Genomic DNA, 12969 nt, shown 5'->3' on the forward strand with positions numbered 1-12969 from the left:
TATTTATGCCCTGTGCCTAAAGAGCAGGACAAATCCATCCCAGTTAATTATTGCCCTGTAAACGTATTCTCAGTTATCACCAAGTAATATATGGTTGACATTGCTGGCATTTACTGACCAGTAACTGGTTTACTGATGCACAGATAAAATCAAAGTACCACAGATGCTAGATATCAGGAACATGAAGAGTTATATTAGTCTCAACATGTTATCTCTGTTTTTTGCACAGATGCTGCCAGACCTGCTGAGTTTCTGGAGTGCTTTCAGTTTTTATCATTGACACTTAAATTGGGTTCTGCCAGGGCCACTTGTCTGTATATTTCATTAAAATTTGACCCACACTCAGGACCAAAAAGCTGACTTTCTGAGGTGGGGTGGGAGTTACTGCTTTTAATGTCAAGGCAGAATTTGACTGAGTTGATATCTAGCATTCATAGTAGACTTCTTTATTCTTTCATGGGATATAGGCATTGGAGGCTAGGTCAGCATTTATTGACCATCCCTGTAGCTCAGAGGGCACTTAAGAGTTAACCACATTATTCTGGGTGTGGAACAGACCAGGTAAGGACAGTAGTAGGGCATTAGTGAACCAAATGGGTGCAGTAGCTTCATGGTCCTCATTAGATGACTTAATCCAGATTTCATTGAATTCAAATTCCACCATCTGCTATGGCAACGTTGAAACCTAGGACCCAGAACATTACCTTGGTCTCTGGATTAATATTACAATGAAAATATCACTAGGCTTTTGCCTTCCCTGAACAACATTCCACAATCTGAACAATATTGGACTGTTACATATGTAACCAAAATTAAATACCTTACAATTATGAGTCAGTGATCATATTCAATGAGAAAAACCACCCAATCTCCTTCCACTGGTATTGTCATTTGTTAAATGCTCCACTATCAACATCCTAGGTGTAGCCGTAGACTAGAAACTTAACTGGACCAACCAAGTGTACATTATGGTTACGGGAGCAGGTCAGACACTAGGAATTCTGTGATGATTAACTCACCTCCTGATTCCCTAGATGCCTCAATCAGTACAGCTTCAACAATATTTACAACCCCTAAATCCAGGACAAAGCAACTGCTTGATTCGCACCCAAGCACCGATTTAAACATTTACTCTCTCCACCAAAGGCATGCTGTGGCTTTAATTTGTTTTATCAAAAAGGTGCATTGCAGCAACCCACTAAAGTTCCTTCAGTAGAATCTTCCAAACCCACCATCTCTACCACTGAAAGAGGTTCAACAGCTACAAATTGCATTTCAAGTCATGTATCACAATGACTTGGAACTATATCATTGTTTTATTACTATTACTCGGTCAAAATTCTTGATTGCTCCAAAACAGTACAATGGGTATCGGTGCACAGCATGAATTGCAGCAGATCAAGAGTAGGTCACCAGCACCTTCTGTAAGGCAATTTGGATGGACAATATTGCCCATATCCCACAAATAGACAATGATCATGATTGAACACATTTATGAAAGAAGATTATAATATTGCAAAATTATAATATTCTGATTGCAGTAGGAGATTTTTAAAATACAAACATCGAGAAGTCAGAAAAAAAAATACTAATCCATCTAACTTGCAACTTAAACGGATTCTCCTGAACCTCTCAGGTCACGGGCAAATTGTAAAAGAGCAGGACAACTAGGGAAATAACATGGAAATTCATCTCTGACCCTTTTAAGTGACTGAAACTAGTTCATAAAAATCACATTCAGTGTGCAATGACCTACTGTAGATTGCTTTTAAGTTTAGAAGTTATCCTTAAACTAGCTTAGAGAAGTGCCGCAAAGGCAGTGTACATTTAAAGTTGAAATGTAATGTGGATATCATGACATTATTGCAGATTTTCATATCTTACGCAGCTACGCAGAAGTACGTGCAGAGAGAAGAGGAGAGCTTGGAATAGAAGAGTCCCCACCAGATATTATTGCTGACCGGGTAAAGTACAGTAATGTATGTGTGTAAGTTAGCGCGCTGAACTTGAAGGTTTGTTTTCAGATGTTTCCTCTCCATGATTAGGTAACATCATCAGTTAAAGTTGCTGGGGAAGTGCTGGTGGTATGTCCCTACTCTCTGTTTGTAGGTTGTGGTTTCTTGAGGTGGGTAATGTCGTTTCTGGTTCTTTTTCTCAAGAGAAGGTAGATACAATCTAAGTCGATTTAAACACATCGACTTAGATCCTATCTACCTTTCTGTGAAAAAAAAAGAACTGGAAATGACATCACCCACCTTAAGAAACCGAGATCTATAAATAGAGAGATGGGACATACTACCAGCACTTCCCCAGAGACTCTCACTGATGATATTACCTAGTATGGTGACTAAATGTCTGAAAACAAACCTTCAGGCTCAGCGAGCTAACTTACAGACTTATCATCAACCTGGGTTACTGATCTTCTCAAAGATAGTTTGCAGTAATGTATATTGATTAGATTCCCTACAGTGTAGAGACAGGTCCTTCGGCCCAACAAGTCCATATCGACCCTCTGAAGAGTAGTCCACTCAGACCCATTTCCCTCCGACTAATGCACCTCACACTATGAGCAATTTAGCATGGCCAATTCACCTAACCTGCACATCTTTGGATTGTGGGAGGAAACCGGAACACCCGGAGGAAACCCACGCAGACACTGGGAGAATGTGCAAACTCCACACAGATAGTCGCCCATAGCTGGAATCGAACCTGGGACTCTGGTGTGTGAGGCAGCAGTGCTAATCACTGAGCCACCATGTCACCCACAAGAGTGTTCTGAGTAAATACTAGGCACTCAGTGGTCTAATTTAAGGGAGGAATGGAAATCATTGATTTTATTAGCTAAAGACCAATAAATTGTTTTTCTTCCAACTATATGACAAAATGACCATTTGTAGGAGAATTAACAGTGTGGCAAAAAGATGATCTTCCTACTAATTAAGAACAATAGGCATACATTACTAGATATACCATGATAAAATAGGTTAAAAACGTATACATTTGAAGAAAATGTGCACATTATTATATGTCAAGTTTGTTTTACAATACTTTGAATATGTTTGGAAAACCTAGTGTTTAATTTAGGGTTTAAAGAAGCACAAATCCACAGATGCAAAGTGTACAGTTATAAAACTGTAGACCAAAGAATTCAGTGGTCCTGCACTAGTTTTTCAGATATATCCTGTTTTGGGGGAAATGAAGGTGTCCATTCTCATTCATTAATGGAAGTGTCCAATTAAAAATCAAATTAGGCTGCTCTCTGGTATCCAGAGTTCATGCTTCAGTACCTGACTTGCCATTTGCTATACTCATGATGTTAACAAGGATACTTCAAGATCACTATTCAAAGGTCTAAACCACTGCATACACCCTACTTAGGGAATCAGTTAACTCAGTCACCTGGACAGCTGGTTTGCAATGCAAAGTGATGCCAACAGTGCATGAAATGTTAGAGTGGGAGCAAGGAGGGATTATTGAAATGGTAAGCAATTGAAAGATTAGGTCATTCCTATGAACAGAGGTGATCTGCAAGATGGTCACCCAGTGTGCGTATGGTCTCACCACTGTAAAAGAGACCATATTCTAAGTAGCAAATATAGTAGATTAGATGGACGAAAGTACAAATATTATAATGCTTTACCTGAAAGGTGTTTGGGCCTAGGGCAATGAAGTGATGAGTGGGTATTTGTTACACTTTATGCAATTGCATGGGAATTAACTCATGCAATTAGGAATTTGGAGTAATAGAGAAGTGGATCAGTGTGTCACAGAGATAACTGACAGTGAAGAGGAGCTGCAATTGTGCTTGGGTTATGGCATTCTGTTGGAGGAACAGAAATTGTCAAGGATGGCCCTTTGAATGCGGAGACTAGTGAGTGAAAAGTGAAGACAAAGGGAATCAACATTCTTCTGTGAAAGAGGGGAAGGAATGAGGGTAGAAGTATGAGAAATAGCTCAAATACAGTGTCAGCCTTGTCAGCCACAGTGGAGAAGTCCTCAGTTTGGGGCAATGGGCACATGGAAACACAATCACTTCTGAATTTCCTTCCAAGACACACATCTCAACTTTGCCATATGTTACCCTTTTCTCTTTATCATTGAATTAAAGTTTGGATCATTTCACCTATCTTATCATGAAAACCTTTTACCACTGGAAACTTTATAAATAAGGCAACTAAGGATGGTCAATAGATGGCTGCTTTGCCAGTAACACTCTCATCCCAAAAGCTACAGAACCCATCCAGCAGCTTAAAGGATGTGAAATAGCTGGAACAACAAAGGAAGCAATTAGAAGGGATGTGACACATAGTCACCATTTTCAAAATTTGACAAAATGAAATAATTCTAATAGTATTTTCTATGTTGATTGGCACACCAATTTTGCCAATAAAGCTGTGAAGAAATAAGTCTGCATTTCATTGTAGCTTTCGATGTATTCTCATGCTCATCAATGTAAGACTACAGCAAATGCTTTCCTCTCTAGTAAATTGCTCTCCCCTTTTTGCTTAAATTATGCTGTAGTAAAATGGATAAGATATACTGAATCACCAGTAATCAACAGGTTTACAGTTGATCTGAAACTGAACCGGATTATCCAAATAAATTTTTTGGATTTTAAAAGCAAGTCAAAAGAAATATGAGGTAAATAACTTACCCGTCACTGCCCAGAGCCTCTTTAAAAACAAAAATGCACATCAGGAGTGTGATGGAATATTGTCCACATACTTGGATGAGTGCAATTTCAACAGTCAAAAAGATTGAGACCATCTAGGACAAATTACCCTCAAACTAATTATTGTCATCACTGTACGGTGAGAGGTACCACTGTAATATTTTGAGTTTTTATGCTAAGTGCTTGGAGATATAGCTTGTTTTTAATCAAGTTCAAATTTATGATTATTTGATTTGAGAACAAGTGTTTTTACCTCCTATTTCCCTACCTTTTGCCACCAGGATTCAGGATCAGACACTAAGCCAGATGCAGTCAGTGTAAGGGAGGCATTGGAAAGATTTGATCACAGCCATACACCATCTGCTTCTTCGAGGAGCTCAAAGAAGTCGTCTTCACAAACTGCAGCATCTGATCCAGCCTGTAAGTTTCAGGAATAACATGCATATATTTTATGGTATAATTTGTATCACTGACAATATTGTTAATATTTAGTTAATTTAGTAAAACTCCAAAGTAGTTTCTGACTGACAGTAAGATTATTTGTATAATATAATTCACCAAGTATATATCATTAGTGATGTAATCATTTGATCAATCTGTATAAAATACATGTAAAGACTAATCTTTTATTTTCATGGTTTTTTAAAACTGTGGATGGAAATAAACAAAGAACTGTTTTAAGACCAGGCGTTGTATGGATTGCAACATGATTTGAAAGTAAATATACTCATTGTTCATGCTACTTGTACAACTATGAGTGATAGCAATGTTCTGATGAACTGGAGCCCAATGGTTGTGTACAAATGCAAGTTTGGTTGGCAAAAAGTAGTGTGCTGTAACAAAGGTCTTCTGCCAGCCAACAATTGTACGATTGGTTCTCTGGTAGTTGAACAGTTTGGAACTGTGAACAAGTTGCAGAGAAGCCTTTAAACCACTACTAGCTCAGAAACACTCTCTGTTCTTGGCAGTATGTCATTTTAAGTCTGAAGAAAATCAGTTTAATTTTCATTCAGCATTACCATGAACCTTGAGTTTTAATCAGTAATGCAAAGACTTCAGATCGGTGAACCAGCCACCCTGTGTCTCTTACAGAGCAGTGGAAAAATGTGAAAAAGGACAACTGAGGAGCAATATTCTGACCAGCACGAGAATTAGAATAATCATCTCAATAACCCTTGTGAATATGAACCACTTACCTACTTGCTCTGTTTTTCTTCCACCATCCATAACCCATGTTTGTTTCCTATTGGTGTATGTGTAAAGAGGTTGAGGGTATTTGAGTTTACTTCTGACAACTTATTACAGTTTAATACCTGTAATAATTAAAGTCAGGACTGTGACAGAATACTCCCTAGTTACCTGGCTGAGTACAACCCCAATGGCACTCAAGAATCTTGACACTATCTCCCTAGATAATTTTGTATAATGGTAGCTATCTGCCTATCTTCTGGCTCAACAGCTCCAACTACCAAATCATTAAGCGTATATACTAATGCCACAGCTATCTCTTCCCTTAATTCTTTCAAAATGTACCAATCTAATTCAGCGTTTATTCTCTGCAAGTTTGATTAATTTATTTAATAGTTATTTTAATCACATATTGCAGTTCTAATCTTATTCATGGTCAAATATAACTGAACCAAAGTAATTTAATTGTTGCCATTTCTTTATTGTTGCACAATAGTAAAACTATCTACAATTAACTCCTTATTCGTATCCTGACTTTATTTGTGTGCCTGTGAAACAATTTGCTATTTAAGTTTTGGGTTAATTTCATAGTTGCCTTTTATCTTCCTTTATTAAAATAATTCTTCTAATTTATCTAAATTCTTTTCATGCACTTTCTGTTTTCTGTGTGTCTCTCTAATATGTCTGTGACTTTACTCTCAATTTTTCCTCATCACTTTATCCAGAGTTTCTCATTAGTGTTTTGTCATGCCCATTAAAGACATATCATATTCATAATTGTCAAAATTCATAACCTTTTCAATGAGAACCTTTGTTGATTTTTTAAAAAAATTAATGTGATTGAACAGGCTGGTTGCTGGAAGTCAGATGACCTCATCTGTGTGTTCAATGTACTAACGAAGGAAGTGACTCCTTGGCTTAAAGGCAAACAAATAGGTGTAAAAGCTTAACTACTCATCTCTTGAAAACCATTAAATTGTTAATGAAACAGTAGAAGGTCTAGTGTCTACAACAAGCTAACCAATAATTTAATCATTGAAAGTATAATGGAAATGGACTATGAGTTTTGTATCTCGAACCATATTTAATAATGACAAAAGAGAGCTATGTTGACCGTGTGACAGCAACCATCTTCCAGAGGCACTTTAATAAGGCATGCTTAAGAGAAAATAGGAGCAGCAGTAAGATTTGTACCAGGAAAGGATCCGAAGTCTGGAACATAAAGCATTCAAACCTATGCAATTTTAGGTTCATCAAAATAGCTATATGATCCATCCTGGTAATGAGACCACAAGACATTGACTTTGTTTCTGACTTGTTCCATCACTTCAAGAAAAAGTTGCAACGACTTCTGCATGTTGCTTTGAGTATTAAACTTGCACCCAAGCATATTTAAGTGCTAAAGAAAATATTGCTAAATACCCACTTTATCTACCTCATAGTGCATTAATATAAGAGTAGTTGAAATCTTCCATGATAATTTCTAAGTTTTTAAAACATATTTCTGAAATTTACTATGGACAATGACTGCATTACTGCACAGGCAACCTAACCCTTTTAGTGGTTGTCCCCATCACTTTATTTCTGCCCATCTTTTATACACTGTTCCGTAATTATATTTGTCCCCACTACCTATGTTCCACTTTGTTTACTCTTTCCAGTGCATTGTTTTCTTTATTTATATTTGAGTTGATTTTATTTTCTGTACATCCCTTCCTTTCTTACTAATTGAAGCCTCTGCTGCCTCCCTATTTACCTCTTCTGCTTTAGAATATTCTGTACTGAGGGAGGATATTCTCGGAAATACATCTAGGGAAGTTATTTGGGTGAAACTGAGAAATAAGAAAGGGATGACCACCTTATTAGGATTATGTTATAGACCCCCCAATAGTCAGAGGGAAATTGAAAATCAAATTTGTAAGGAGATCTCAGCTATCTGTAAGAATAATAGGGTGGTTATGGTAGGGGATTTTAACTTTTCAAACATAGACTGGGACTGCCATAGTGTTAAGGGTTTAGATGGAGAGGAATTTGTTGAGTGTGTACAAGAAAATTTTCTGATTCAGTATGTGGATGTATCTACTAGAGAAGGTGCAAAACTTGACCTACTCTTGAGAAATAAGTCCCTCTTGGCAGGTGACTGAGGTGTCAGTGGGGGAGCACTTTGGGGCCAGCGACCATAATTCTATTCGTTTTAAAATAGTGATGGAAAAGGATAGGCCAGATCTAAAAGCTGAAGTTCAAAATTGGAGAAAGGCCAATTTTGACGGTATTAGGCAAGAACTTTCAAAAGTTGGTTGGGGGGCAGATATTTGCAGGTAAAGGGACGGCTGGAAAATGGGAAGCCATCAGAAATGAGATGACAAGAATCCAGTGAAAGTATATTCCTGTTGGGTGAAAGGAAAGGCTGGTAGCTATAGGGAATGCTGGATGACTAAAGAAATTGAGGGTTTGGTTAAGAAAAAGAAGGAAGCATATGTCAGGTGTAGACGTATAGATCGAGTGAATCCTTAGAAGAGTATAAAGGAAGTAGGAGTATACTTGAGAGGGAAATCAGGAGGGCAAAAAGGGGACATGAGATAGCTTTGGCAAATAGAATTAAGGAGAATCCAAAGGGGTTTTACAAATACATTAAGGACAAAAGGGTAACTAGGAGAGAATCGGGCCCCTCACAGATCAAGCAAAGCGGCCTTTGTGTGGAGCCGCAGAAAATGGGGGAGATACTAAACAAGTATTTTGCATCAATATTTACTGTGGAAAAGGATATGGAAGATATAGAAATTGGGGAAATAGATGGTGACACCTTGCAAAATGTCTATATTACAGAGGAGGAAGTGCTGGATGTCTTGAAACAGTTAAAGATAGATAAATCCCCAGGACCTGATCAGGTGTAACCTAGAACTCTGCAGGAAGCTAGGGAAGTGAATGCTGGTTCCTCTTGCTGAGATATTTGTATCATCGATAGCCACAGGTGAGGTGCCGGAAGACTGGAGGTTGGCTAACGTGGTGCCATTGTTTAAGAAAGGTGGTAAGAACAAGCCAGGAAACTATAGACCAGTGAACCTGACGTCGGTGGTGGGCAATTTGTTGGAGGGAATCCTGAGAGACAGGATGTACATGTATTTGGAAAGGCAGGGACTGATTAGGGGTAGTCAACATGACTTTGTGCTTGGGAAATCGTGTGTCACAAACTTGATTGAGTTTTTTGAATAAGTAACAAAGAGGATTGATGAGGGCAGAGTGGTAGATGTGATCTATATGGACTTCAATAAGGCGTTTGACAAGGTTCCCCATGGGAGACTGGTTAGCAAAGTTAGATCTCATGGAATAAAGGGAGAACTAGCCATTTGGATACTGAACTGGCTCAAAGGTAGAAGACAGAAGGTGGTGGTGGAGGGTTGTTTTTCAGACTGGAGGCCTGTGGCCAGTGGAGTGCCACAAGGATGGGTCCACTACTTTTTGTCATTTATACAAATGATTTGGATGCGAGCATAAGAGGTACAGTTAGTAAGTTTGCAGATGACACCAAAATTGGAGGTGTAGTGGACAGCGAAGAAGGTTACTTCAGATTACAACAGGATATTGATCACATTGGCCAATGGGCTGAGAAGTGGCAGATGGAGTTTAATTCAGATAAATGCGATGAGCTGCATTTAGGGCAAGCAAATCTTAGCAGGACTTAAACATTTAATGATAAGGTCCTAGGGAGTGTTGCTGAACAAAGAGACCTTGGAGTGCAGGTTCATAGCTCCTTTGAAAGTGGAGTTGCAGGTAGATAGGATAGTGAAGAAGGCATTTGGTATGTGTTCCTTTATTGGTCAGAGTATTGAATACAGGAATTGGGTGGTCATGTTACAGCTGTACAGGATATTGTACAGGTCACTGTTGGAATATTGCGTGCAGTTCTGGTCTCCTTCCTATCGGAAAGATGTTGTGAAACTTGAAAGAGTTCAGAAAAGATTTACAAGGATGTTGCCAGGATTGGAGGATTTGAGCGATAGGGAGAGGCTGAACAGGCTGGGGCTGTTTTCCCTGAGTGTCGGAGGCTGAGGGGTGACCTTATAGAGGTTTACAGAATTATGAGGGGCATGGATAAGATAATAGACAAAGTATTTTCCCTGGGGTCGGGAGTCCAGAACTAGAGGGCATAAATTTAGGATGAGATGGGAAAGATATAAAAGAGACCTAAGGGGCAACGTTTTCACATAGAGAGGGTGGTATGTGTATGGAATGAGCTGCAAGAGGAAGTGGTGGAGGCTGGTACAATTGCAACATTAAAGAGGCATTTGGATGGGTATATGAACTGGAGGGATATGGGCCGTGTGCTGGCAGGTGGGACTAGATTGGGTTGGGATATCTGGTCGGTATGGATTGGATGGACCGAAGGATCTGTTTCTGTGCTGTACATTTCTATAATTGTTAGTACATTTAAAAATTACAGTTTGTTGTGTTTAAAATGTTTTGGGACCTATTAAGAATAGTGCTATTAATGTAAAAATAATTTCTTGTTTTAAATCAAATTTGGGAAATCAAGGTTTTCAAGGACTAGACCTGTATTTCCATAAATGAAGAAGAGTTAAGAGGTAGTCTAGTTGAGGAACTAAAAGGTGAAAAAAAGTGAAACTATTTCCTGAGATAGCAGGGTCCAGAACAAGGTGCTCAAAATTTAGAAATAAGCTATTCAGTAGTGTAGCCAGAAATAAGTGCCCTCACACAAATATTAATAGAAATTTCAATCATTGTACCTCAAAAAACCTTTTGCAGCTTAGTTGAAAAAAATAAAACTACATTATATTGGTTTTTGTTAATTAGAGCAATTATGGAGCAACAGTTGGTAAACAGAATTCAAGGTACAGATGAGCCATAACTTCATTTAAATAGGCTAATTTCCCTATGTTTTCACTCTTCATGAACACCTTTCCAACCCCGATTCTGGCTAGGGTCATGACAATATCCTTTATCTCCCTTGTAAGTGATGGTCCAGAGATCTGTTAATATTTTTGACAATGAAAAATCTACCAAAAAATTCATTGATTTATTTTTCTCAATGAAAACAATAGAAAAAAGATTTTAATTGTGTTTCTTTGATATGCTTTACTCATGAGTACTAATTTTTGAACCATTAAATCATTCTGCTTGTGTCTTCTTTTTTGATTCTGAATGCTTTTAATTTTATAATTTTAACAGCAACACCCACAAACCAACTTACTGATACAAGCACGCCTCCACTACCGAAAATAATATATGGTCATGAAATAACCACCCAAAGAAGAGCATCACTGAGCAGCCAGGTAAGATTGAAAATTTTTTAAAAATAAAACATTTCTTTCTTGATGGAACATTAGAAAGCTTTTCAAGACCTCTGTAAGTCTCTTTTTTTTTAATATCACTATTATATGGTTGATTTTTCTTCACTTGCTTATGCCCCACAGCAGTCGATTTTCAAATCAGGCACATTTCAAAACGACAAAACTATGTTGTAAAATGAATCCTCACACAGCTCAACCAAATATGAAAGGAACATGGGCCCTAATGAAAATATTTTTAAAAATTTGGGTGTTGTAGGACTAATACTGTGATTTAAATTTTAAAATAAGTGGGACGCCAGTCTAGGAGATTCTCAGTAGTTAATCTGAGGAGAATGCCTGATGTTCCAAAATTATGTAACTCTTTCAACTCCTTTTGAGAGAAGAGGAGCAGGAACCTAAACAGGTAATCCCTAAGATCGTGACAACACAAGACCTTTTGGTTAAACAAAATTGGGTCTGTGATGTTCCTGCATAGCAGTGACCCAGCAGTGAATCTGCACAGCTTTCTGCCTCTGCTGTTTGATTTCCAGTATCTCTGGACATCGGAGTTCATCTAAGAAAAATAAACAGCTTCCCGCTCACATCTGTCCAAGGCCCCAAAGGAGCCTTCCACATCCATCAAAGTTTCACCTGTACTTCCACACATTGTCATTTACTGTATCCATCACTCCCAATGCAGTCTTCTCTACATTGGCGAAACAGGATGCCTACTCGCAGAGCGCTTCAGAGAACGTCTCCAGGACACCCGCACCAATCAACCCCACTGTCCCGTGGCCGAACACTTCAAATCCCCCTCCTGCTCTGCCGAGGGCATACAGGCCCTGGGCCTCTTCCATCGCCACTCCTTAACCACCCGCCTGGAGGAGGAATGCCTCCTCTTCCGCCTCGGGACCCTTCAACCCCATGTCATCAATGTGGATTTCCCCCGTTTTCCCCTCCTGCCCCCCCCCCCCCCCCCCCCCCCCACCTTACCCTAGTTCTAACCTTCCAGCTCAGCACCGTCTTCATGACGTCCCATCTGTCAATCTTACTTCCCACCTATCCGCTCCACCTTCCCCTCCGACCTATCACCTTAACCCCATATCCATTCATCTATTGCACTCGGCTACCTTCCCCCCTCCAATCCCACACCCCTCCCATTTATCTCTCCAGCCCCCAGAGCTCCCAGCTTTTTGCCTGAAATGTCGATTTTCCTGCTTCTTGGACGCTGCTTGACCTGCTGTGCTTTTCCAGCACTACATTCTTGAAGCATAATTCACAGCTGACCTTGAAGAAATCTGTGTGGGAGAGCTCAGAATAGAGGAGCAGCTAAGTGGCTAGTCCTAAAGTGTACACTAACATTTTTTGGTAAATCTACAATAGGGTAGAATGGGTTCTTTTTTGATTTATATTTTTTATTGAGATCTGTTTCTTGATTGAACTTTAAATATATAAAATCATAAATATTAAATTAGCCTGGAGCAGTGTTTTTAGAGCAGTAAGACTGCTATTTTCTGGGTCTGTAAATTGTAAAGGGGACTTTATTAGAGTGATGTCCACTTCCTGATGGAGAGTTTCCATGTCATGAAGATTATGTCTGGAGGAAGTATGTTTGATTGCAAATTCTATTGGATTACAAGGTTCATTTGCAGCAGCAGTTAGAGGTGATAAGGAATTTGCAGGAGCTATGAGGTGTGATACATAGCAGTTGCAGAAAGGTGGATGGATTACCTCCAGGAAAGATAGGAGAGGGAGGCAAATCATGCAGGAGTTTCCTGTGGCTACCCTCATCCCTAGCAATGCTGTTTCGGAAAATGCAAA

The 12969-nt window shown here is 39.0% G+C and overlaps 1 protein-coding gene across 4 annotated transcripts in view; it reads left to right on the plus strand.

Moving 5' to 3' along the window:
- The window catches only part of clocka (clock circadian regulator a), a 125719-nt gene that overhangs the window by 89809 nt on the left and 22941 nt on the right, over positions 1–12969 (plus strand). For all 4 annotated transcript variants that reach the window (XM_060830747.1, XM_060830753.1, XM_060830760.1 and 1 more), the window contains exons 13-15: positions 1889–1964; positions 4954–5092; positions 11048–11151. In XM_060830747.1, the coding sequence (XP_060686730.1) occupies positions 1889–1964; positions 4954–5092; positions 11048–11151 (319 nt within the window). The remainder of the gene's footprint in view (positions 1–1888; positions 1965–4953; positions 5093–11047; positions 11152–12969) is intronic.

This window comes from Hemiscyllium ocellatum, chromosome 1, assembly GCF_020745735.1.
Source record: "Hemiscyllium ocellatum isolate sHemOce1 chromosome 1, sHemOce1.pat.X.cur, whole genome shotgun sequence".
In the NCBI taxonomy this organism is placed as follows: Eukaryota; Metazoa; Chordata; class Chondrichthyes; order Orectolobiformes; family Hemiscylliidae; genus Hemiscyllium; species Hemiscyllium ocellatum.